General features: G+C 50.0%; 15 protein-coding genes across 15 annotated transcripts; 7 read left to right on the top strand and 8 right to left on the bottom strand.

The window, feature by feature from the left end:
* Position 1: 1 nt before the first annotated feature.
* On the top strand, positions 2-481 carry NEDG_01497 (uncharacterized protein; the record flags this gene model as incomplete). Its single annotated transcript, XM_067688915.1, has 1 exon — positions 2-481. One exon carries the CDS (start codon positions 2-4, stop codon positions 479-481), a length of 480 nt encoding a protein of 159 aa, XP_067544502.1.
* Positions 482-527: 46 nt separating this feature from the next.
* On the bottom strand, positions 528-2,120 carry NEDG_01496 (UTP--glucose-1-phosphate uridylyltransferase; the record flags this gene model as incomplete). The annotated part of the gene is made up of 1 exon (XM_067688914.1): positions 528-2,120. One exon carries the CDS (start codon positions 2,118-2,120, stop codon positions 528-530), a length of 1,593 nt encoding a protein of 530 aa, XP_067544501.1.
* Positions 2,121-2,217: 97 nt separating this feature from the next.
* Positions 2,218-3,171, top strand: NEDG_01495 (GDP-mannose transporter; the record flags this gene model as incomplete). The annotated part of the gene is made up of 1 exon (XM_067688913.1): positions 2,218-3,171. One exon carries the CDS (start codon positions 2,218-2,220, stop codon positions 3,169-3,171), a length of 954 nt encoding a protein of 317 aa, XP_067544500.1.
* A 203-nt stretch (positions 3,172-3,374) lies between these two features.
* Positions 3,375-4,703, top strand: NEDG_01494 (uncharacterized protein; the record flags this gene model as incomplete). The annotated part of the gene is made up of 1 exon (XM_067688912.1): positions 3,375-4,703. The coding sequence occupies one exon, from the start codon at positions 3,375-3,377 to the stop codon at positions 4,701-4,703; it is 1,329 nt and encodes a 442-aa protein (XP_067544499.1).
* An 865-nt stretch (positions 4,704-5,568) lies between these two features.
* On the bottom strand, positions 5,569-6,375 carry NEDG_01493 (uncharacterized protein; the record flags this gene model as incomplete). Its single annotated transcript, XM_067688911.1, has 1 exon — positions 5,569-6,375. The coding sequence occupies one exon, from the start codon at positions 6,373-6,375 to the stop codon at positions 5,569-5,571; it is 807 nt and encodes a 268-aa protein (XP_067544498.1).
* Positions 6,376-6,456: 81 nt separating this feature from the next.
* On the bottom strand, positions 6,457-8,004 carry NEDG_01492 (uncharacterized protein; the record flags this gene model as incomplete). The annotated part of the gene is made up of 1 exon (XM_067688910.1): positions 6,457-8,004. The coding sequence occupies one exon, from the start codon at positions 8,002-8,004 to the stop codon at positions 6,457-6,459; it is 1,548 nt and encodes a 515-aa protein (XP_067544497.1).
* A 169-nt stretch (positions 8,005-8,173) lies between these two features.
* Positions 8,174-10,408, bottom strand: NEDG_01491 (coatomer protein complex, subunit gamma; the record flags this gene model as incomplete). Its single annotated transcript, XM_067688909.1, has 1 exon — positions 8,174-10,408. The coding sequence occupies one exon, from the start codon at positions 10,406-10,408 to the stop codon at positions 8,174-8,176; it is 2,235 nt and encodes a 744-aa protein (XP_067544496.1).
* A 199-nt stretch (positions 10,409-10,607) lies between these two features.
* NEDG_01490 (chromodomain-helicase-DNA-binding protein 7) lies at positions 10,608-14,528 on the bottom strand (the record flags this gene model as incomplete). Its single annotated transcript, XM_067688908.1, has 1 exon — positions 10,608-14,528. The coding sequence occupies one exon, from the start codon at positions 14,526-14,528 to the stop codon at positions 10,608-10,610; it is 3,921 nt and encodes a 1,306-aa protein (XP_067544495.1).
* A 46-nt stretch (positions 14,529-14,574) lies between these two features.
* NEDG_01489 (cleavage and polyadenylation specificity factor subunit 4) lies at positions 14,575-15,063 on the top strand (the record flags this gene model as incomplete). Its single annotated transcript, XM_067688907.1, has 1 exon — positions 14,575-15,063. One exon carries the CDS (start codon positions 14,575-14,577, stop codon positions 15,061-15,063), a length of 489 nt encoding a protein of 162 aa, XP_067544494.1.
* Positions 15,064-15,165: 102 nt separating this feature from the next.
* NEDG_01488 (DnaJ -like subfamily C member 2) lies at positions 15,166-16,104 on the bottom strand (the record flags this gene model as incomplete). Its single annotated transcript, XM_067688906.1, has 1 exon — positions 15,166-16,104. The coding sequence occupies one exon, from the start codon at positions 16,102-16,104 to the stop codon at positions 15,166-15,168; it is 939 nt and encodes a 312-aa protein (XP_067544493.1).
* A 30-nt stretch (positions 16,105-16,134) lies between these two features.
* NEDG_01487 (uncharacterized protein) lies at positions 16,135-16,575 on the top strand (the record flags this gene model as incomplete). Its single annotated transcript, XM_067688905.1, has 1 exon — positions 16,135-16,575. One exon carries the CDS (start codon positions 16,135-16,137, stop codon positions 16,573-16,575), a length of 441 nt encoding a protein of 146 aa, XP_067544492.1.
* A 69-nt stretch (positions 16,576-16,644) lies between these two features.
* Positions 16,645-18,018, top strand: NEDG_01486 (uncharacterized protein; the record flags this gene model as incomplete). Its single annotated transcript, XM_067688904.1, has 1 exon — positions 16,645-18,018. One exon carries the CDS (start codon positions 16,645-16,647, stop codon positions 18,016-18,018), a length of 1,374 nt encoding a protein of 457 aa, XP_067544491.1.
* A 51-nt stretch (positions 18,019-18,069) lies between these two features.
* On the top strand, positions 18,070-18,792 carry NEDG_01485 (uncharacterized protein; the record flags this gene model as incomplete). The annotated part of the gene is made up of 1 exon (XM_067688903.1): positions 18,070-18,792. The coding sequence occupies one exon, from the start codon at positions 18,070-18,072 to the stop codon at positions 18,790-18,792; it is 723 nt and encodes a 240-aa protein (XP_067544490.1).
* Positions 18,793-18,796: 4 nt separating this feature from the next.
* NEDG_01484 (uncharacterized protein) lies at positions 18,797-19,549 on the bottom strand (the record flags this gene model as incomplete). The annotated part of the gene is made up of 1 exon (XM_067688902.1): positions 18,797-19,549. The coding sequence occupies one exon, from the start codon at positions 19,547-19,549 to the stop codon at positions 18,797-18,799; it is 753 nt and encodes a 250-aa protein (XP_067544489.1).
* Positions 19,550-19,565: 16 nt separating this feature from the next.
* NEDG_01483 (uncharacterized protein) lies at positions 19,566-20,498 on the bottom strand (the record flags this gene model as incomplete). Its single annotated transcript, XM_067688901.1, has 1 exon — positions 19,566-20,498. The coding sequence occupies one exon, from the start codon at positions 20,496-20,498 to the stop codon at positions 19,566-19,568; it is 933 nt and encodes a 310-aa protein (XP_067544488.1).
* Positions 20,499-20,626: the final 128 nt, after the last annotated feature.

The raw sequence follows: 20,626 nt of genomic DNA, 5'->3' as shown, positions 1-20,626 counted from the left end.
CATGCAAGCAGATGACACAAGTGCAAGAGAAAGAAAAGTAACGATAGCTGACATAGAGGAGAAGCTGCTTAAGGCCAGAGAGTGGTACGAGCTCGGAGAGGTTACGCAAAACGACCGGCCAAAAAACTCTTTAATTTCGCCCGAAATGGAAACGGGTGGTGAAATAGAGGTGATAAGAAGCAAAAGCACGCTAAAAACCGAAGACCTCTCACAGGAGCTAGAAGTGCTTCTTAGAAACCGAATTAAAGAGAAAAAGTATGATAACCGAAGAAAAACTGTCCTTAAAGAAAACGTTCTCGCGGGAAAGGAGGAGATTGACATTCCGCGCGCCCCAAGAGCTCCCGAGCCCCCAAGGGCCCCGCTCCATGACGCCTATGAGGGCAGAACAACTGCAAATGACAAGTTCATGGACAAAACCATACTTCTTCAACTGTTTAATGAAATAGAGAAAGACCTGATTAATTTGGGGTGTGGATACTAAAACGGGCAAAAGAGATCAAAAACTTTTTATTTCCTTATAAAGAAGACTAGTGATCTATGATATGCAAGCTGCCAGAAACAATTTTGTCATCCAAAATGGTGCCATCGGGAATGTAGATGGTCTGTCCCTCCTCAGCAATGATAATCACGGTGCCCTTGAGGGTAATGTTCTTTCCCAAATAAATATCCCCACTGATAGTTAGATGGTCCAAGTCGTCGATGTTAATTGGGCCTTTGATATGGCTTTTGAAGTCTTCCACGCGCTTGAACTGGCTGCCAACCAGCTTTATGATTGGGAGTGTCTCTGACACCCGACTGCTGCACATGACAAGGGTGCCGTGCTTGATGCTAAAGAGAGAGCTTTGCAGAAGAAAGAGGTCGCTGCATGTTTTAACTGGAAGAAACCTGTCTCTTGGAACAACCATGCCTTTTGCGTTGTTGAAGTATTTGATTGATGCCCCAATCGCTGTTTCTAGCTGAATGACCTCCTCGCCTGTTGAAAGCTTCTTTTTGTTCTCGATCACTTCTAGCTCCATTGACTTTGAGAGGACGTCTTTGATAGCCGACGTACTGACCCAGAGAGAGTTCGTATTGAAAATTTTGAATTTTCTGATACTGGTAAAGTCTGTTTTGTGGTACTCTGGCACCTGGGCTATTTCAAGCAAGCGAAGCGACCCGTTGTAGTCAATAAGAGTGCCCCCCTTGATGTCTGCCCTCGTTTTTTTGGTTACCTCCATAAGAAAGTCCACCTGGTTCTTTTCAATGTAGCTAAGAATTGAAAGATCAACGACTGATTTGAGGTTGTCAATGTTTGAGATGAAGATGTACTCCTTTCCCTCTGAAATAAGCTTGTCTAGCATCCCTGAGTCGTTGAGAGACTCAAAAACGTCCCCGTGCCCGGGAGGGTAGTAGCACTCGTTGGAGTTGCTGGGAAGCGACGAGGAAACAGGGAGAAGTGTGTCTGCTGAAATTCGCGGAAACTTACTCTGCTCAAAGGTCCAAATGCTCTTGTACTTGCTAATAAGCCCCTTAGTCTGAGTCTGGGTGTTGAAGCTGTTCATAAGAATGAAAGGCACTGAGGCTGAGTGGGTTGTGTTCAGGTGCTCTATCTGTCTAACGGACAGGTCAATAAAGTTCAGGTGGTCTTTTACCTCAATGGCGCTTTTGGGCCCAAGACACCCCATTGACGTTCCCAGCCCCCCATTCAGCTTTAGCACAGCCACCTTATTGAGCAGGCCTGAAATGTCTTCTGTTTTGGGCGCTTGTGCTTCGGAGTAGTCGGTGATCATTGACGCGGGCGGGGGCGAGATTTTCTCCCAGTCAAGCTTTTCTGAGCGGTTGCTGATGTACCTGACAAAAAGCTTTAAAAACTTTGCATTGCTTTCTTCACTGTCTCCAAGATCTTTCAGGGCAGAGAGCTCCTCTTTCATTTGCTGAACAAGGCCATCAATGCCTCGCTTTTTGAAGTCATCAACCGTGTCGTTTCTTGACGCTGCAGAGGGCTCGGATGGTTCCGTTTTGTGCGACGCGCGCGGTGTCGCTGGAAGCGGGGTAAGCGGGTTAGATGGCGAAAGAGGAGGCGTGGAGATGGTCGTGGGCTCGCTGGGTGAGCTACTCCCTAGGCTTGTGTTCGGGTTCATAAAAAACAAAAAACCCCAGAATATATGCGCACGTTTCAAACGCGGCGCTCTAACCCACAGGGGAATATACCAATAAACGATGCCACTTATCTCAAACATGCTTTATATACCCAAGGTGGGCTGCGTTATGACACTAGCGCAATTAGTGTCAATTGTGTTTATTAGCAGCAGCAGCATGGCCAACACCATCATGAACAAGTACTTGGTGAGCAGGGCACATGTCCAAAGCCGGTTTTTTGTGCTTGCTGTGCAGACAACAGTTATTTTGGCTGTTCTTCTGGGGATGAACGTGTTTGTGGGGGAAGATCTCCAGACCAGCTTTGAGTTCTTGAAAAAGTGGCTGGTGCTGAGCTTTTCTTTGATTATCATGATCTACAGCGGGCTGCAAGCTAACGTTTTGCCAATTTCGCTTTTTACCATCTTTAAAAACGGAAGCATTCCCATTATAGTAATTTATGACTATCTTCACAAAGGATACGTCATTGAAGAGCTGACTGGAGCGTCTTTTGTGTTTTTGGTGGCCAGTTCTCTTCTGGGGTCTGTCAGCGACGTAAGCGATACTGACGCCTCTGACGTTTCCTCGGGGAAAGCCCAGACGTCTGTCACCAAGCAAAAGGCTCGGGTGGTGGGCATGGTTTGGATGGCGATAAACTGCATTAGTTCGGCGTGCTATGCCATCAGGATAAACATTCTCATGAAGGCGTCTGGCGTCAGCAGTGTGGCTGCAGCCATCTACATCAACAGCCTAGCACTCCCCTTTCTGCTCATTTTGGCAGCTGCTGAAGCCTTCACCTTCAAAATACCTACGAAGCACATGCCTGCCATCTGTTTCAGCGGCCTTACGTCGTGTGCCGTCTCCGTGTCAACCACCTGGGCCGCATCCATTTTCACCACCACCACGCTGGCCATGGTTATGGCGCTAAATAAGACGCCAATGGCCATGAGTGGCATTGTTTTCGGGCTGGAGCGTTTGGGGTCGCCGTGGAAGTGGGTAAGTGTGGGCCTAGGCCTTATTTCAGCCACCTGCTATGCTGTATCTAAGAGGCACTAGGGGCGCTTGCTGCGCGGGCTTTACTCCAAACCAGACAAGGCTGCCGGCATCTTGCTATCGCCCCCTAGGTTGATGCCCAGGCCGCTATCCACCCCACACCCAGCCATATGTCCACGCCAAGCCCGTCTCCATATTTGGACATATCCAAAATCAAAAGTTGCCACAATAACAAACATTTATATATCTATACTTGTCTTTCACCAATGCGCAACATAACTGGATCTGTTTGCGGCTGCATCTGTGTTCTCTTGTGGTTTGGTTTTACTGTGGCATCTGTGTGTCCAGACTCCGGGATGCCCATATCCCCCAAATCGCGTGCTTTTCTTTCGGGGTGTGGCGGGGCTGGCGTGGATACTGTTAACGGCTGCCCGTGCATACTCCCGCCGCTGGAGATAATTGTGGACTTTTCAAACCACAAAGATCTCGAGATCCCGCCTTCTATCGAAAAGTGCATCAAGTTTAAGTCGGTGGTTGTCAAGGGCCTGGACAAGCCTCTCTCTACAGAAGCCCCGGGGTACCACTGGCTGTCGTACATGACCAAAATATTGCTTAAAAAGACTGTCTGTGCTTTTGAAAACGTGCAAATGGACAGTCTTGTGTTTGACAGTCTCTTTTTCAAAGATGCTAGCCACCATCTTATAGAGAACTTCCCCATGCTTGGCCTGCAAGAGGCTGGGGGTGTGGACCGCCCTTTCTCTATTCTGTGCCGCCGCCTTACACTAAACCAAATGACCCACGAACCGGCGGCCTGGGTGTTTTCCGCCATTTCCTTAGGGCGGAACAGCCTAACACACCTCGCTGTTTCTAACTCTGACATCACCCACCTTGACATGCTGAACTCTTATGACTACTCGCGCATTTGGTCGCTTTCTCTGATCAATCTTCCCCGTCTACTCTCCATTATGACCAACGCCTTATATTTCATGGCGTCAATTGGCAAACTGCTTATTCAGGGGGTGCCCGCTGATGTGGCCTGTCCCTCCATCTGTCTTCTACAGCTGGTTGAGAACACAAAGTATTTTCTAACCCTTCCTTTTTTTATTTTTGAACAGGTTGTAAATCTTGACCTATCCAACTACCTCAGAACCACACAAATAGTCATTGAAGAGATACTGAACGACCTGAGGCCCATAATCCACCTAAGACCAAACAAACACACTACTATTATTTATCTTACTTTTTCAGATGACATTGAGATAACAAAGAAGCTATTCTCCACAATAGTAATATGGACATCGAACAGATTTGGGAACCTAACGTCGCTAGGTCTAAGATACAAAAAGATCGACAAAGACTTTCTGGCTTTCATTCAAAACCACAAATTGTACCTGAAAACCCTCCTGACAGTCAAAATCTTTCGTTTAAATGGCCAGGGATACAAGCCTTACCAGGCTAAGTTCCATATAAACCCCGATTGTGTCACCCACATCAAGGCCTACAAGTTTTCCATTCTCCAGATGCCCCAGAAATTCTTTAGCCAATACGACCCCAAGCAGCTGCAAGCCTCATCTGATAGTCTATTCTACAAATAACCAAAGAGCTTTGCTGCCAACGTCGCGGCGATTGTTGAAAGAATTGCCGCTGTCTCCCCGAAAAAATGCATGCTCTGTGAAAAGACCCTGGGCAACCTTGGCACCGACCTTAGGGGTGTGCGTGCCATCAGAGTTCTTAAGTGTGGCCATTACTTTTGTAGCTTTTGCATCAAGCGGTGGGCTGTAAAAACACAGAAGCCTAAGGCTCCAAGCAATGCTGTCTGTCCAGTCTGCAAACACCCTTTCAGACACGATATTGAGATGCGCCTTGAAAACATACTGCCTGGGAGGTGGACATTTGTTTTTCAGGAGTGTCTTGAGAGTTTATCCCCACAAATAATCTCTTTCCCAACTGAAAATGACTTATAAAGCCATTCCTGTTTTTGCAAAGACCGTTATGTTTAGCCAAATAAACCTTTTAACTGTTCGGGGCTTCTTAAAGCGGAGGATCTAGGGTGCTTGGTCATTGGATGTGTTGGCTTGGGTGTGGTACAGCTGGAGCTCTGCCCATAACTAAACTAAGGTCTTTATTGTAACGTCAAGAGTATTTATAGTTTCCTCCCGAAACCATGATCTTGATGCGAAAGTCTCGATGCTTCTATTCCACGCATCTTAGACGCTCCATCCTCTATGTGCTATGTCCCTATTGGTCCATACCCTTTTACATTAAAACAACCCGAACCCGAACACGTACATACAACCGGATGGCCCGTGAAATGGTTGCCTAATCTGGGCATTTGTCTCTTTTCAGGTGGCTTGGGCACTGGCCACACAAGATGGATTTGGTCGGGTTAGCACCGCCTATCCTACCTCGAACACCGACGAAACCCCGAAAGCCTGGAAACAGGCGCGGCCTTGGGTCTTTTCAGGGCCGGGGCTGAGGGGAGGTGTCTACCATCCAGACACTGTATCTGTGGTTTAACAAAGGAAGCCTGTGGATGTAGTGCTTAGTATACGGCCTGTCAGTGGATGCACCATTATGAACAAAGACGCTCTTGATCCGGGCATGTGTCAGAGCCATTCCACAGACAAGACAGGGCTCCTTGGAGAGCATGACGGCCTTATCGGTGCAGAGGTACCCCTCGGTGGACTTTGAGACCGTTCTTATCATTTGAAGAATCGGGTGCCCCAACACAGGAGCATGGCTGCTGATAAAGAAAGACGCATGTCTGGGGCCATCTAGAAACGTGGCGTGGTCTGCACACTCGTCTCCCAAGATGGTGTTGGTGGTAATCATCTTTTGCTTTGATAGCTCAGTAACAATGTTTTCAAGCTCCTCTGAAAGTGTTTCTTTTAGCACCGGCCTGGATATAAAAGGCCAGCGCGGCCCCAAACACTCTTTCCTGGTGCTTGGACTGTTTGCACATTCCTCTGCAGGCACCTCCCTCACCACTTCAAGGACTGCAAGCGTTGGCGGGGTGGCAGCCAGCGTCGGCAAGAGATTTTTCAGGATGGACAGCTGTTCAGGCGTTCCCACACTCTCTGGAAAAAGCAGAATGTCTAGCTCTGTCTCCCGGCTTCTAATGCGCTTCAAACTATCTGGTTTGTTAGAAAAGTGCACAGACAGTCTTTTGATAATCTCTGAGGCCCTGTGTTTTGGCGTGGTTACTACGTACCACAGCTCGCCCAAAACCGAGGCTGGCTCGTTTTTCTCAAGTAGCGCTATAAGCATGTATAAAAAAATTGCCAGCCCAATATCAACCACCCACCACCCGAACAAAGCTAAGCTTGTTTATTATTTGTTTGCCGCGAGTTAGCACTTTCTCTGCATGCATGCAAGTTCTTGCATCCCGCCACATGTGTTAGTAACTGAGCCACTCATGCCACTAATAACGCTTGTTGGCTGCCGGTTGTAGACTGAAGAAAGCCTGGAAAAGTCGCTAAACACGCATGGAGGCTTGCTTAAAGAGTTGACCAGGTCAATGGCTAGATTGGGGAGAAGGCCAAGGTTGGTCTGAGACCCTCCACATGGTGGCAGGTCCATGATAGAACCGTAGCTGCTTTGGCTGCTTGAGCCACTTAGGCCCCCAAGGTTTCCTGAGCAATCAGGATCTATTTTAGCACCTGAAAGCATGTTGCTTAAAGGGCCCATCATTCCAATTGAACCCTGACCACCACAGTTGCATCCTGCGCCCCCGTTTCCAGAGCCAAACATTCCACCCATTCCGCCCATAGAAGAGCCCATAGAAGAGCCCATTCCGCCCATAGGGACCATAACACCTGGATTTCCACTACATGGGCTGGGCATAAGACCCATAGAAGAGCCACCCATTCCGCCCATAGAGCCGCAAGAGCCAGACATTCCGCCCATAGAGCCCATTCCGCCCATAGCGGAGCCACATGAGCCAGACATTCCGCCCATAGAGCCCATTCCACCCATAGCGGAGCCACATGAGCCAGACATTCCGCCCATAGAGCCCATTCCGCCCATAGAGCCGCAAGAGCCAGACATTCCGCCCATAGGGGGCATCATGGCACCTGAACCTCCACATCCAACCTCAGGTCGGCCTGAAAGCTTGTTGATTAGGCCACTAACCATGCCAATTAGAACATTCTGGGATTGCTCAGTGTTGCATCCGGGGCTGCTGCCAATAACTCCTGAACCTCCGATCTGAGGCATGCTTTCAAGAGAGCTGCAAGGACCTAGGCCGTTTTGGCCCATGTTGGAAGGCCCCATCAAAAACCCCTGCTGCTGCTGGGCAGGAAAAATCTGCTGATTGCAGCCACCGCCCATTCCAAGGTTTTGCATAAATGGCTGCTGGTTGTAGCCACCACCGCACATGCCATTTCCGGCAGTGTTTCCAATAGGGTTCATGGGGCCAGCGCCCATCCGGGAGCCAAGGTACTCTTCCATTGCTGCAGATTCGCCAGTTAGCCTCTGGTTAAGCACATTCGTTAGGATATTTTGGAACTCTAGGCACGGGTTGAAGTTGGCCTTTTGTGGAGCACCTGGCATAAGAACAGCGTATGGGTTGATAGCTTTCATCCAAAGATCCATGCACTCAGAGCCCCCGGTTGCAGACATCTGGGAGCTGATGGGGATGTTGGTTGAGTCGCACTGAGAGGGAGAGAGCCCTTCCGTGGCCAGCGTTTGGAGGCTGAGGACAAGTTTCTTTAGGTGATTGAGAGTGTCCTGTTGCTGCATTCTCCCCTTGCATATGGGCTCGGGCAGACAGTTGCAAAGCGCGGTTAGTGAACCGGCCCCTCTGCCAAAGGCGCCAAAGGTTGCACATGCCACCTGGGCAGTCTTTAAAAGTGCCACTAAGGTAACTCCTAAAAAGAATTTGCTTCTGGCAATCATATGATTGAGATGGTGCTGATTTTTCTTTTGAAGGTTTTTGTAAGACGTTGTTTGGTAATCTACCAATTATGGAAAAGTTTTAGGGTATTTATTTTTTAAAACCTTTTAAAAAAGCCACATTAGTCCACGATATAAAACACTACTGGGCCTACTCTGAAACACTTTATTTTCAGGCAATGCATCCGAACAGCATATCACGAACTGCTTGGTTGGCGCAAAAGATGGCAATTTCCGCCTTGCACTTGTGCCCCATCTCCTTGACCTTTACCCGGACTCCGACGGTCTCATTGGTGGGTATCAGCACTCCCTTGGAGACAAACTCGCTGGAGTCTTCTTGAACAGTGGAGATATCAATGATTTTTTTAAGCTCGGTGATAGCTGCTGTTTTTTGCATGGCAAACTTAAACTCTTTCGTTTCAGTGGCCTCAAACTGGAAGTCAACGTCTTCGTCTGTAGGGGCAATAAAATCAAATGGCGATATTTCAAACGGCTCAACCCTGATTTCTCCCGTTTCATAGTCTCGGTTGTCATTTACGGTGTAGCTAAAAGAGGTTGTAACAATGTTGTTGCAAACGCTGCTAAAGTCGTCAAACTCGACCTTAACGTCTACTTCCGTGCTTTCTCTGCCGCGGAGATAAATCGTGTGCTCGGAGATCTTCTGGTTCTCCAGGAACACGCACAGCTTGCCCTCTTCCAGGACCGAGTCTATTTTACTCACAATGGCGTACTTAATGGCAACGAACCGCGAAAACACGTGCTTGGTTGCTGAAATAGAGAATTCGCTCTCGGCGCGGTTGAGAACAACTGCCCGGGAGACTTTGAGCTCTGGGGCGTTGTATTTGCTCTCCAGGGCAGAAACCTTCTTTTTTTCTGCCTCAAACACGTCGGCGTACTCCCCCAGCCGGGCTTTTACCTCCTGGAGAATCTCGTTCTTGGTGTTGGCCAGCAATAGGTCGTCAACCTCGCTTCCTTCTTTGAAAAGAACCTCCAGCCCTGAAGCCCCCTCTTTTTCTGCGGCCAGTGACAGGTCAATGGCTGGAAAGACGTTTTCATTGTCCAGGATAATTCGATTCATCAAACACATTCGGTATTTCTTGGTGGCGCGGCCCAGAAGTATGCCCAGGATCTCTGCAGTTACTCTGGGATAGAAAGAGTCTTCAATGTACGAGCATAGCAGATTTTGCAGGTCGCTGCGCAAACCCTGATGTTTGGTAGCTTTCAGGATTCTGGCAATGATTTGGACAACCCTGACCTTGTAATGGCAGGAGCTGCGGCTGACTAGCGCCCCCTCCAGCACCTCTAGCCAGGAGCTTCCCCCAAACTTCTCGCAGAGCCCGGCCACCGGCTCCAAAAGCGAAAGCTTCTGTGTTTCGCCCATATCTTGCATGAGTTTGGGAAGCTGCTTCGAGATCTTTTCAGCAATTTCCTCCGTTCCTATTCGCAGAAGCACCCCCATGGCCAGAAGAGCCAGCGTGCTTCCCGAGCCAAGCATTTCTTCAATTTCTCCTCGGAGCGGCCCAAGCTTGCTTTTGAACGGCGTTCCCGACAGCATTTCCACCGTTCGCAGCGCAGCTATCTTGGAAAGCGTTTTTGGTGACCGCAAAAGCGTTTTGAGCCCTTTTATCCCCTGATCCACCAGCCTGGCGCACTCGCTGCTGTTTAGCTTCCCTACCTCCCGAAGGGCTTCAATAAACGTGCACTCCCCGCTTTCCTCCAGCCTTAAAAAGCTCTCAAACTTCCTGTACACCTCCTTGTTGCTATCTATGAACCCAATCAGATACCTAATGGCCAAAACCGAGCTGTACCCCTTCAGGTACGCGCTGCAGAGAATCTTGATCATCGCGCGGTCGTCTCTTCTCAGCTTCCCCATCAAAAGCACGCTGTTCCCAAGAGGCCCGTTCAGATTCAGGCCCTTCATCCAGCTTACGTTGCTGAACCAGTCGTTGAGCAATGGCGTGTCTATAAACACCAGCACGGGCACAATGGCATCAAGCGTGCGATACTCTGTTTCAATTAGCGCCTGGTGGATGTACTTGGAGGTGTCGTCAAGCATGGGCTCCGGCGTAATCTGCAGCAGCAGTTTCAGCGACTCGTCCTTTATGTTTCCTTTTTTGGTAACTATTGCGTTCACCAGGGCATTGATTGCAATAAACGCACCTGATGACAGCTCTGCCGTGTTTCTGAGGTAGGCGTACGACAGTATGCGCAAATACTCGTCCTTACACTGAAACACATGGAGAATCCTGGAAACTATCGTGTCTATTTCCAGCTCCGTAAATGCTTTCAGATTTAGCTCCCTGAGAACCTCAACAAGCGCAGCCGCGCATCTTCTTACCACAAGCGCCTGCTCTGAGAACACGTTCATTCCAATAATTACTCTCTCCTTCCCCCTTAGCACGCTCATTATTAATAAATAAATAAGAAATAAATGGGCCCTGTTGATAGCACAATCCGTCCCCCCCTTTGCATACCGAAGTAATCAATTTAAGCTTTATGCTCGACTGGGGTCACAGGCGCCCTCACAGGCGCCCCAAAGATAGCCAAATAAAAGCTTTATTACAGGCAGGTTCAGATGCTGCCATCTAACCACTGCCACTGCCGGGCTATTCCTCTCCTTTGGCGGGGGTGTTCCTTACCAAAGCCTCGGCCCGGCGGATCATGCTCTCCTCCGTGATCGACAGACTGTCACATATGTCCTTGGAAATGCCTTCATTGAGAAGCATCTGCGCCATCAGAGTGTCTTTCTCCTTGCCCCATCCACGGGGGAGCCCTGAGGTTTTTCTAACTGCCGGAACGCCCGCTTCAATGAGCGAGGCAAGCTTGTCAAAGAGCGCAATTCGGGTGGTAAGCACCTTGGCCAGCTCTGCATCAAAGCCGCTGCGCCGCGTCTGTCTCCGCTTCATATTCTCTTCAATTGTCCCAATCATGCTGGTCATTTCGGTGATAATGTTTCGCCCTTTAAACATCTTAACAATACTCTCTCTGTTAGCTTGGGTTGGCCGCCCGAACATTTCAATGGCCGCGGAAACACTCACCTTCTCCTCTGGCGCCTCCTCTTTCTTGTTAATATGCGCAAGAATCTTTCGCACCCTGGCGCTGAGCTCGTCTTTGGTTCGCCCGCGGTAGACCGCCAGCTCTTTTCCTTTGTCGCTCTTAAGGAGGCCCACCCGCGTCTTTTCGTCAACGCTGATGTGGTAGAGGCCGTACCCATACTCCTGGGTCTGGGCTATCAGCAGGTCGTCGTCCTCGTGGCTCCACTGCTTCCAGTCAATCTCAATGTTGTCCCGGGCGTCCTGGTACGGCTTAAGCAGCTCTGTTACCTGGCACCGAAACAGGAGCCGGTGCGGGCTTATCTCTGGGTGGAGCGTGGCTACTGGCAAGGCTTCCTTCAGGTGAACGGCCCACTCCAGGCCCATTGCCATATCCTCTCGGAGTGGCGGCTCTTCCACATTGGAAAGCGCCCGCTTAATGGTTCCTGAAACCTCATCGAGGGACAGCCCGGGCGCCTGTGTTCCGCGGAGCTCCACCAGCAGGTCGATCTTGTCCTGCGGGTCCTCAGACGCCTGGATGAGCGCAAGCCGCTCCTCCTCCTCCTCGCTGGTCATCAGCCCAGCTTTGGACATCTTCCGGAGCACCCGTCTCAGCCGGCTCTCTGCATCTGCTGCGCGGCGCTTGACCAGCAAGTTGTCCCAGAAGTCGGGGTCGTCGATTTCTTCGGCAACCTGGAACGAGGCTTTGCTGAAAATGTTGCCGCTGTTATCCTCGTGCCGGACCACCTTAGTTCTTCCCTCCAGAATGGAATCAATATCTTCATCACAAAATTGCTTGTTGACATCGTCTGTCTCCATTAGCACCCCGTACGCCCCCTTCTTTAGCAGAGACTCAACCCGCCCTTTCTTGCCCGTGGCTGTCTCCTTTTCTTTGTCTTTGTGGAGGATGGCTCGGTCCAGGCCCAGCTTCATGCTTGCCCGGTCAAACATTTCTCGCTCATAGGTGTTTCGCGTTACCAGCCGGTATATCTTAACCTCGGCTGTTTGGCCAATGCGGTGGCACCTGGCCTGGGCTTGGAGGTCGTTCTGCGGGTTCCAGTCACTGTCAAAAATAATAACGGTATCTGCGGCCGTCAGGTTGATTCCAACCCCTCCTGCGCGCGTACAGAGAAGAAAGACAAAAGAGTCTTTTTCGGTGGAGAACCGATCAATTGATGCCTGCCGGACGTCTCCCCGAACTGTTCCATCAATCCGCTCGTAGACGTACCCTCGGTACTGCAAATAGTCGGAAATCAGGTCCAGACACCGCGTCATCTGCGAAAACACCAGCACCTTGTGCTTTCCGTGCAGCTTCTTCAAGAGCTTATCCAAGAAAACCAGCTTTCCACTGCTTTGGATAAGTATCCGGAAGTATTCGTCTTTTTCGACGCTGTCTGGCTCCTTGTCCTGCCCGTTCTCCAGAAGGATCTGCTCCTCTGCCCCCGTGATCAGATAGGGGTGGATGCAACACTTTCTTAGCTCCATCATAATGTTGAGAAGGTTTGGCGTGGAGGATCCTGCTGCACTTAAAAACTCAATGTTTTTCTCCAAAATAGCCCGGTAGAACCTCTTCTGAATCATTGTTAGCTCCACCTCAACAATGGTTTCTTCTTTGACGGGGATGCTCTCAACGTCGTCCTTCATTCTTCGCAGCATAATTGGCTTTAGCAGCGCCTGGATTCTTTCAACGTCATCTGCCTCTTCCATTTTGTGGGCGCCTAGGAACTGTTTCAGAGAGAAGAACTTCTCTGGGTCAATGAAGTTGAGAAGCGACCAAAGCTCTCCAAGGTTGTTCTGCAGCGGCGTCCCGGAGAGGAGCACCTTGTGGTCGATCTCGATCTCCCGAAGCGTCTGCGCCGCCTTGCTCTTGCTGTTTTTCAGCCGGTGGGCCTCGTCCAAAACGCTTACCCCGAACGAAATGCCCGAAAGATGGTCTATCCCAGCAATGGCCATTTCATACGTGGTCAGGATTACGTCAAAGAGAACGGCTCCCGACGGCCGCTTAAACTCAAAGTCGGCCATTATCTCCCTAGCTGGCTGCGACCCGTGGTAAACAAGCACCCGCAGGTCCGTCCAGGCGGCAAACTCCCTCTCCCAGTGCGGGATGGTGGACAGCGGGGCAACCACCAGCGCCGGCCTCCTCTGGCTGCACCGTGTGATGATTGTGTCAATAAAGGTCACACTCTGGACGGTTTTTCCCAGACCCATTTCGTCTGCGAGAATGCAGCTCTGCCGGAATAGCCACTTGTTGATTAGCCAGGACACCCCTTCTTTCTGGTACCCCCTAAGCGCTCTTCCCTCCTTAAACACCGGGTTTTCAGGTATTCTGTCCTTAGAAGGCCGCCAGGTAAGCGGGGTGCTTGGAACGTGCGCCTTCTCTCTTCGCCAAATAAAGCTGCCGTGGGCCTGCTCAAACCCGTCGCAGTCGCAGACATGGTCATAGTACTCAAACGTCGATGACTCATAAGGAAACTTTTTCCACTTAATCAGGTAGATCTTTCTTTTGATGCCGTCCTGGAGTATCTCCTCCTCCTCTGCAATAACCCGCTCCACCATGATCAGCTCCGGATCATAGAGCTCGTTTTCGTTTAGGGGCGTTGGCGCCTTTAGAAACCGCTTAACTCGCATTTCGCCTATTTTGGTCTCGGCAAGTAGGGCCTTGGTCACCCACTCGCAGTGCAGGTAGGACTTGCCTCGGTACTTGATGTAGAAGAGGTCCTCGCTCTCCCGGTGGGCCAGGATCTTCTCGACGTTATCCTGGTCCCCTTCTTCTTCTTCCTCGGACACGGTTTCGGGGTCTATGTCGTCCTGGGACTGGTTTCTTTTTACAGCGGCCACCCTTCTCCTCTGCCGGAGCGGCAGGTCCAGGTCCCCGTCACTAAACATCTCGATCTCCGTTTCCGTCTCTACCTCCCGAACCTTGGCTGGCTTGGGCTGCTTTGGTGGAACAACAGCTTTTTTCTCGGCCACTGACATTTTGTTCATCAAAATCAGGTTGTTCAGGTACATCTGATACTGGATGGTGCTCGCCAGCCCCTTGTTGATGTACTGGTGGTTGTACACCTTTTCCTGGATGTCTGCCCTGATTTCTCCCGACCCCGTGGCAATGGGCGCAACCGGGAAGTGTATCCGCGGCTTCAGAAACGGGCTGAGCGGGAGCATGATTCGCCCCCCGTGGAGCCTTTCGCGCATCCCCACCGTCCCCACACTCTCCAAATGCTCTGCGGCCGTCAGGGGCGTGTTGAGAGTTACGTCAACTTCTTTTTCAAGCCCTTTCAGAAGGTTTTCAACCGTATCTAGGTTCTCTCCAAAATACGCGCGTTTAACGCTATCTTCCTCAATAGAGTGCTTTCTAGGGCGTCCCCGACCCGACTTTTTGCCTCGGTTTAGCTCTTCGCTCTCCTCAATACTGTCGCTCTCCTCAAACGACGAAGTTCCTGAGGTATCCTGCAGATCGGTTGAATTGTCACTGGGTGTGCTGAGCTCTCTTTGCATGAAAAAGAAAATTAAGCAAAAATAAATACCACCCGACAGAGTTTTTATGAATATTAAATTTGACTTTGACGCGTGGATTAGAGCGAACTTGGGCCTCTACGAGGTGGATAGAAGGAAGAGTTCGGAAAACGCCATCGTTTGCAAGCACTGGCTCCGAGGCTTGTGCAAGAAGGGAGACGCCTGCGAGTTTCTTCATATTTTTGCACTTGATAAGATGCCTGAGTGCTGGTTCTTCTCCAAGTACCGCGAGTGCAGCAACCAGGACTGTCTGTTTCTTCACATTGACCCGAACAGTAAGAGCAAAGAATGCATCTGGTACAACAAAGGCTTTTGCAAACACGGCGAGAGTTGCCGAAACAAACATTACAAGAAAAGAATGTGTTTCAACTACGAGGCAGGCTTTTGCCCCGTTGGCCCCAAGTGCCCGTACGGGCACCCCAAGTTTGAAATGCCAAGCATTGACGCCCAGCGCGCCGACCAGCACCACTCAGTTATTTCAAAACCTTCCAATCTTATTACAGGGTACCGGTACTAGCAGTTGCGGTGGCCCGGGCAAGAGTGGTTGGGTCAGGCTGTAGATGCACTCACAATAAAGATAGACCTTCTGATGCGGTTTATTGGGGGCTTCGGGCCACCTTTATTTGGCCGGCTTCTTTAGCTCAGCATCTATTTTTACCAGCTTAATATGGACCTCTCTCTTCTGCCGGGTGTTGAAAAAGCGGGCAAACATGGTAAAGATCACATCAACCCGGTTCTTGGTGGATGCTGGGTAGGTTTTTGCCAGCTTGGTCAGGGCGTCTACCTCAGTGCTCTTCCAGCCGTCTGCGCCGACGGTAACGGGTTTGGCGGGGGCCGCGTTCTTCTTTTTCAGCCTTGGATCATGCTTAATTGCCATGTTCACCAGCTTTCTAATGCGGAGATTGTCCTCCGACTTCTTTTGGTCCAGCGTTTCTTTGTTCTGCCTGGCAACGTGTCTCCGGGCGTCTCGGTTGAGGCAGTCTTCGTCCTCGCAGAGAAACTCGAAGCTTCTGGACGACTCAAAGCTTTGCCAGAACTTGTAGAAGAGAGAGAGGTCGTTGGATGTTGTTTCCAGGTCCCCCAAGCTAACCTTGTAAGGTTTGACGCTGTAAATGGAGTTTCTGTCAAAAACCTCCGAAAAAGCGGCAAAAAACTCTTCTGGGAGATACTCTCGGTCCTCAGGCATGGTCTCGTCAAAGACGACGCAGTCGTACTGCTTTTTTTTAATCGGGTTGCTTAGGGTTTGGTGGGCTCGGGTCAGGGCAATGAAGGAGGCGCCGCCGTCATCAATCTTGTAGGCAGTGAGCATGTCTGGATGAAAGAGCTTGGCCTGGGCTCGGTAGGCGTTCTTGAACTGGGCCTCTGTCAGAGAGGAGGAGCCTTCTTGGCTGAGTCCCATAAGGGAGTATAAATCGAGGCATTTCCAGTTTTTGATCTGGTCCAAGGTGTACTTGGCAAACAAGTCGGAAGGTTTCTTGATTATCTCAGCAACCGGGGCTCTGCATGGTCCACAGTGCGCTTTGGCTGTTTTTTTTCCAGTGTATAGCGTAATGCTCATTTCTCTAGCCTTTGCAAATTTTTAATATTTATGAAAGACAATGGCGAGGTTGGGGAGCTTAGCGGGTCTGAGAGCGACGACAGAGACAACGAAGAAATCTACTATGAGCCATACGACGAAAACCTCGTCCACTGGCTGAGCAGGGCTCTGAAAACGCACGAGGACCTTAAAAAAGCCCGAAACGCAGTTATAAATAGGCATTTTGGAGAGCTGAACATTTCCGTGAAGATAAAAGAACAGGAAAAGCTGCTGCTGATAAACGAGTACATAAATAAAGAGTTTGTCTACCCACACGTCTTCCTGGGGTCGTCACTCGGCTTTAACAAGAACAATTGGAACAGAAACATCGAAAAACTTCTTGAGCCTTTTGATATCAAGCAAAAGCCTGTGTTCGGGATGAAGGACAGCTGTTTTCTTTTTGAAAAGCTCAAGTTTCTTCTACTTAAGCTCATAGAGCGGTCGAGGAAGTAAGCTGGGGCCAGGGTCAGGTAGGAGCCTTGAAATGAAGAAATGTTAATTTTTGTGGAATTATTTGGTACAATGAAGGCGAGAGAAAAGGAGTGGACCAGCGAAGAAGAAAGCCGAGATGTTGATGAAGACATAAAAAAGATGATGGCCCAGCAATCCCAGCCCAAAGAAGCTGATACATCAAAAGAAACAGCAGCCCCAACTGAAATAGAGGTTTCCAAGACCATTGAGCTCATGAAGCAGCTGGCCACGCAGTACGATGAGCTAGAAGGGTATTTAAGGCGGGCGGAGAGCTCCCAGGACGTCCAGGACGGGTTCCCGGTAGATTTGGTGACTTCGCTGGTTAAATCAACCAAAATTTCGCCAACCCTGATCAAAATGGTGTCCACGCTCTCAGAGGAGAGCAAAGAGCTCCGGAAAGAGATGGCAGTGCTCAAGTCTCGAGAGGAAAAAGTGGTTACACAGGTAAACAATCTGAACACCACCGAAAGAGCCAAAAAGCTTGAGCTGAAGTACTTGGAACAGAGCGTCTCCGAGACCTCCAGGGAGCTAAAAGCGGCCCGGGATGAGACGTACGCCCAGAGAAAGAAGATTTTGGAGCTAGAGGCGGCGCTTGATGCTCAAAAGAAAATAGGCAAAGAGCTGCTCCAAACCAAAACAGCCACCCAGCAAGAAATTGACATCCATGACAATGAGAAGAGCCTTCTCAAACGGGTTATCGATGACAAAGACTCGGTCATTGAGCGGCTCAAGTGCAAGTACGAAGACCTGGAGTATGAAGTGAAAAGAACTCGGCGAGAAAACGACATTTTCAAAATCCAGCACATCCGCCTCCAGAAAAGGGCCGACCTAAAGGACAAAGCACTCGATGCATGCAACCAAGAAATGGACAAGATGATCAGGCAGCTGGACCGGCTTACCAAGATGGACACCCAAAAGAAAGAAAAGCTTGAGTACCTTAAAATCATCAAAAAGCGCCTGGAGCACGAAAACAAAGACCTGTACGCCGTCCCAAGGCAGCGCCCCTCGAGCGCGCAGCAGACAGACCCAAACCACCGCCCAGAAGACCTATCTAAAGAGCCCAAGCCGCCCAGAAGGGCCGGACACCCGCCCCACACAGCCCGCCCATCCACGGCCAAGCCCGCTTCCAGGCCTGACCACCTCGATTTAGAAGACCTGACCAGCAGCGAGGTGTCAGAGTCAGAGCTGCCCCGGCCAGTAACCTCGTTCTCCCGGGCCGTTGACACGGCCTCCCTCCCCTCAGAGTCTGAGGCCTCGGAGGAGACCCGGACAGCCTCAAGCTTTAAGGAAATGCAGCAGAAAACAGACGAAATGACGAAAAAGTTCAAAGAGCTTGAAAGACTTCTCCAGGAAATAAAGAAGGGCAACGAAACCGAGCTAGAGAGAGTTGAAAGCAAAATACCTTACCGCCCAGAGCGCAAATAATTGGCGCATTTGCCTCGATGTGAATAAATAGCTTTTTTCTTTGCTAATTGCATGGAGTACAACACAATAAAGACGCGGCTCAAGGACAGACTTACTAAGGAGTACAAGAAAACCAAGCATACCGAGGAGTATCTAAAAACAGAAGCGGGCTACAAAAAGACCAGAGAAAGCATCAAGCAAATAGAGGCCGAAATAACCACCATGCTGTCCTCCTTCACAGCCACCACGTTTTATGCTAACATAACCTCGGGGCTGTACTCTGGCTTTGAGATCCTCAAAGATAAGATAAAAAGCCAAAAGCAGCCAAAAACCGCAGCCAAGGAGGAGCAAGACTTCTTTGGGATCTTTGCGCTGAGTTTGGGCGAGCTGGCTAGCAACACGAGCGGCCAGGTCTCAAAAAAGTTTGAGGATCTTTCAGGGTCCCTGAAAAAGATCTCTGCCGGGCGGGTGCAGTTTAAGGAGAGCATGAGCCACAACCTGATGGTCATTGAGGAAATGAAAGAAAAGTACAAAAACATTGACGGCACCAGATTGCGGATCCTGGACCTGCGGCAGAGAATAGAAAGCACCAGTGTTGATGTAGACGAAGAAAAGCTGCGGCGAGAGTTCACCGAAGAGTGTGACCAGCTCTACAGCTCCATGCGAGGCTTTTCTTCCTCTGAAGAGTTGATTGACCTAGCCTTTGGCATTGGCAACTCAATGAAGAACTTTTTCGGGGACGCCTTCGATGCTCTCGCAGACAGTGAACATGTAGAGAGGCACGCCGCTGAATAAATCTTTATTTATCCAACCTGAACATTTCCAAAAACTTTTGGGCCGTCTCCATAGTTATGCCCTCCCCAATACTCATGTTTCTGCTCTTGGCCAGCTCACTGTAGACCGTGCTTGTGTAGACGGATGGCGCTGGGAGCTGGTGTTGCGAAAGGTTCATGTAAAAGAGAAAGTGGTAGACCAGGCTCTCAAACAGAGAGTGAAAAATGGGCAGGATTTGGTTGTCAAAGACGTTGATGTCGTAGGAGGTGGCTGGGTGGTAGTCTATCTGTATAAAATGGGTCACCCCAAATGCTTTGGCACTTTTTTCTACATCCATAAATAGCTCGTTGTTGGTGATGGTTCCGGAGAGGAGAAGAACAACAACGCCTCCAGACATCTTTGCCGCTTCTATCTCCGCCGCTGTTGTCTTTGTTCGGATGTTGTACCTCGACAGAGAAAAGACAGCCTCTGGGGTAACTACAAAAACCCTTGGAGAGGGGAGGAGGGAGTGGAGTACGAGGGGGTCGTAGAGAGAGGTATATGATGAGGAGAACACTTTGTGGCCTTTAACAAGCGCCAGGTCCAGGGATGCCGGCCGTTTTGCGCTGGCCGCGAGCCTGGAGAGAAGGATATCTTGCACAAAAGATGGTATGGCGAAGATGCACCTGAACCAGAAGGTGGGCACAAGTATACTGAATAAACTGTACCGCCTTTTTATCGGACGAAGGAAAGGATTTACTCCGGTAACAGGGTCGCTGAAGTTTGTGTACTTTTCCATGCCAATTAAAAGAATACTATTTTTGTACCACAAAGGTAATTTCGTCTCCCCCAACAAACGTTCGGGTGCTGTTCTGGGTCAGAATCCTAAGAATGGCCTTGGAAAAGTATGGATTGATGGTTGGGGGTTGGGGCTGGGGTCCTGGCTGAGGCTCGGTTTCGGTTTCGGCATGGATATGGGCGTGGGCGTGGGCGTGGGCGTGGTCGTGGGCGGATGGTTTTGGGCTCGGCTTTGGCTGGGGTGCTTTCTCTGAGAAAGCTATTTTCAGAGCGGTGGTAAACGGAGGAGAGGGTTTGAGTGTGCCAATGTAAACCTTGGTTACTTCTAGAAGCTTTAGCTCGTACTCTTTCTCCGAAGTCACGTCAACCACCCTGCTAACCTGGAACAGCTCATAGAGGTAGTGGAATATAAGGTACTCGTCAGTAAAGGGGGTTTGGATCGTATTGTAGAAAAGTATCGAGTTGTTGTCCTGAGTGGCACACGGCTCCATGCATTTTGGAACCCTGTCCGTGGCAATGATAAGGTAGAAGTTGGCGTAGAGAATGCCGTTGGGTCTGGGGGACAGCTTATGGCCTAGCAGGCGCTCAAACTCTCGGTTGTGGCACGACCACATGTCAACCAGCTCCTCCCACCCCTCAGACGGGAGCTTAAGAGTGCTTTCGTTATGGATGGTGGAGCACCCACACTTACAGGAAATGGTTACCAAAGCCGCTCTCATGCGCTCTTCCACCTGGCTATTGATGGCCAGTTCCTGGCAAGCACCCTTCCCCTCCATCTCTCCCAGTTCTGTTTTAACAACGGTTGTGTAATGCTCGTTGTAAATCTTGCAAGGCGCAGCAGTAAGCGCGTGAATGGCCCTGTTTTCCTGGGCAAAGTCTTCCTTTCGAATGTAAACAAAGCAGGAGGATATGCCTTCAAGCGCCTCAATGACTACGGCCGGAGTGTCCATAGCAAAGTAAAAACTCTGCAGAATATCCAGATGTCTCCTTTGGGCGAAACTGGAAAGCGTCTCTGGCAGAAAAAACAGCCACCACAACAGCCACAATGCATCTGAAGCCTAATTGATTAGATCCTAGC

Source organism: Nematocida displodere (genome assembly GCF_001642395.1).
Source record: "Nematocida displodere strain JUm2807 chromosome Unknown 5, whole genome shotgun sequence".
NCBI classification, from domain to species: domain Eukaryota; kingdom Fungi; phylum Microsporidia; genus Nematocida; species Nematocida displodere.
Note: the sequence above shows the minus strand (reverse complement) of the source record. Positions and strands in the feature narration are given on the sequence as shown.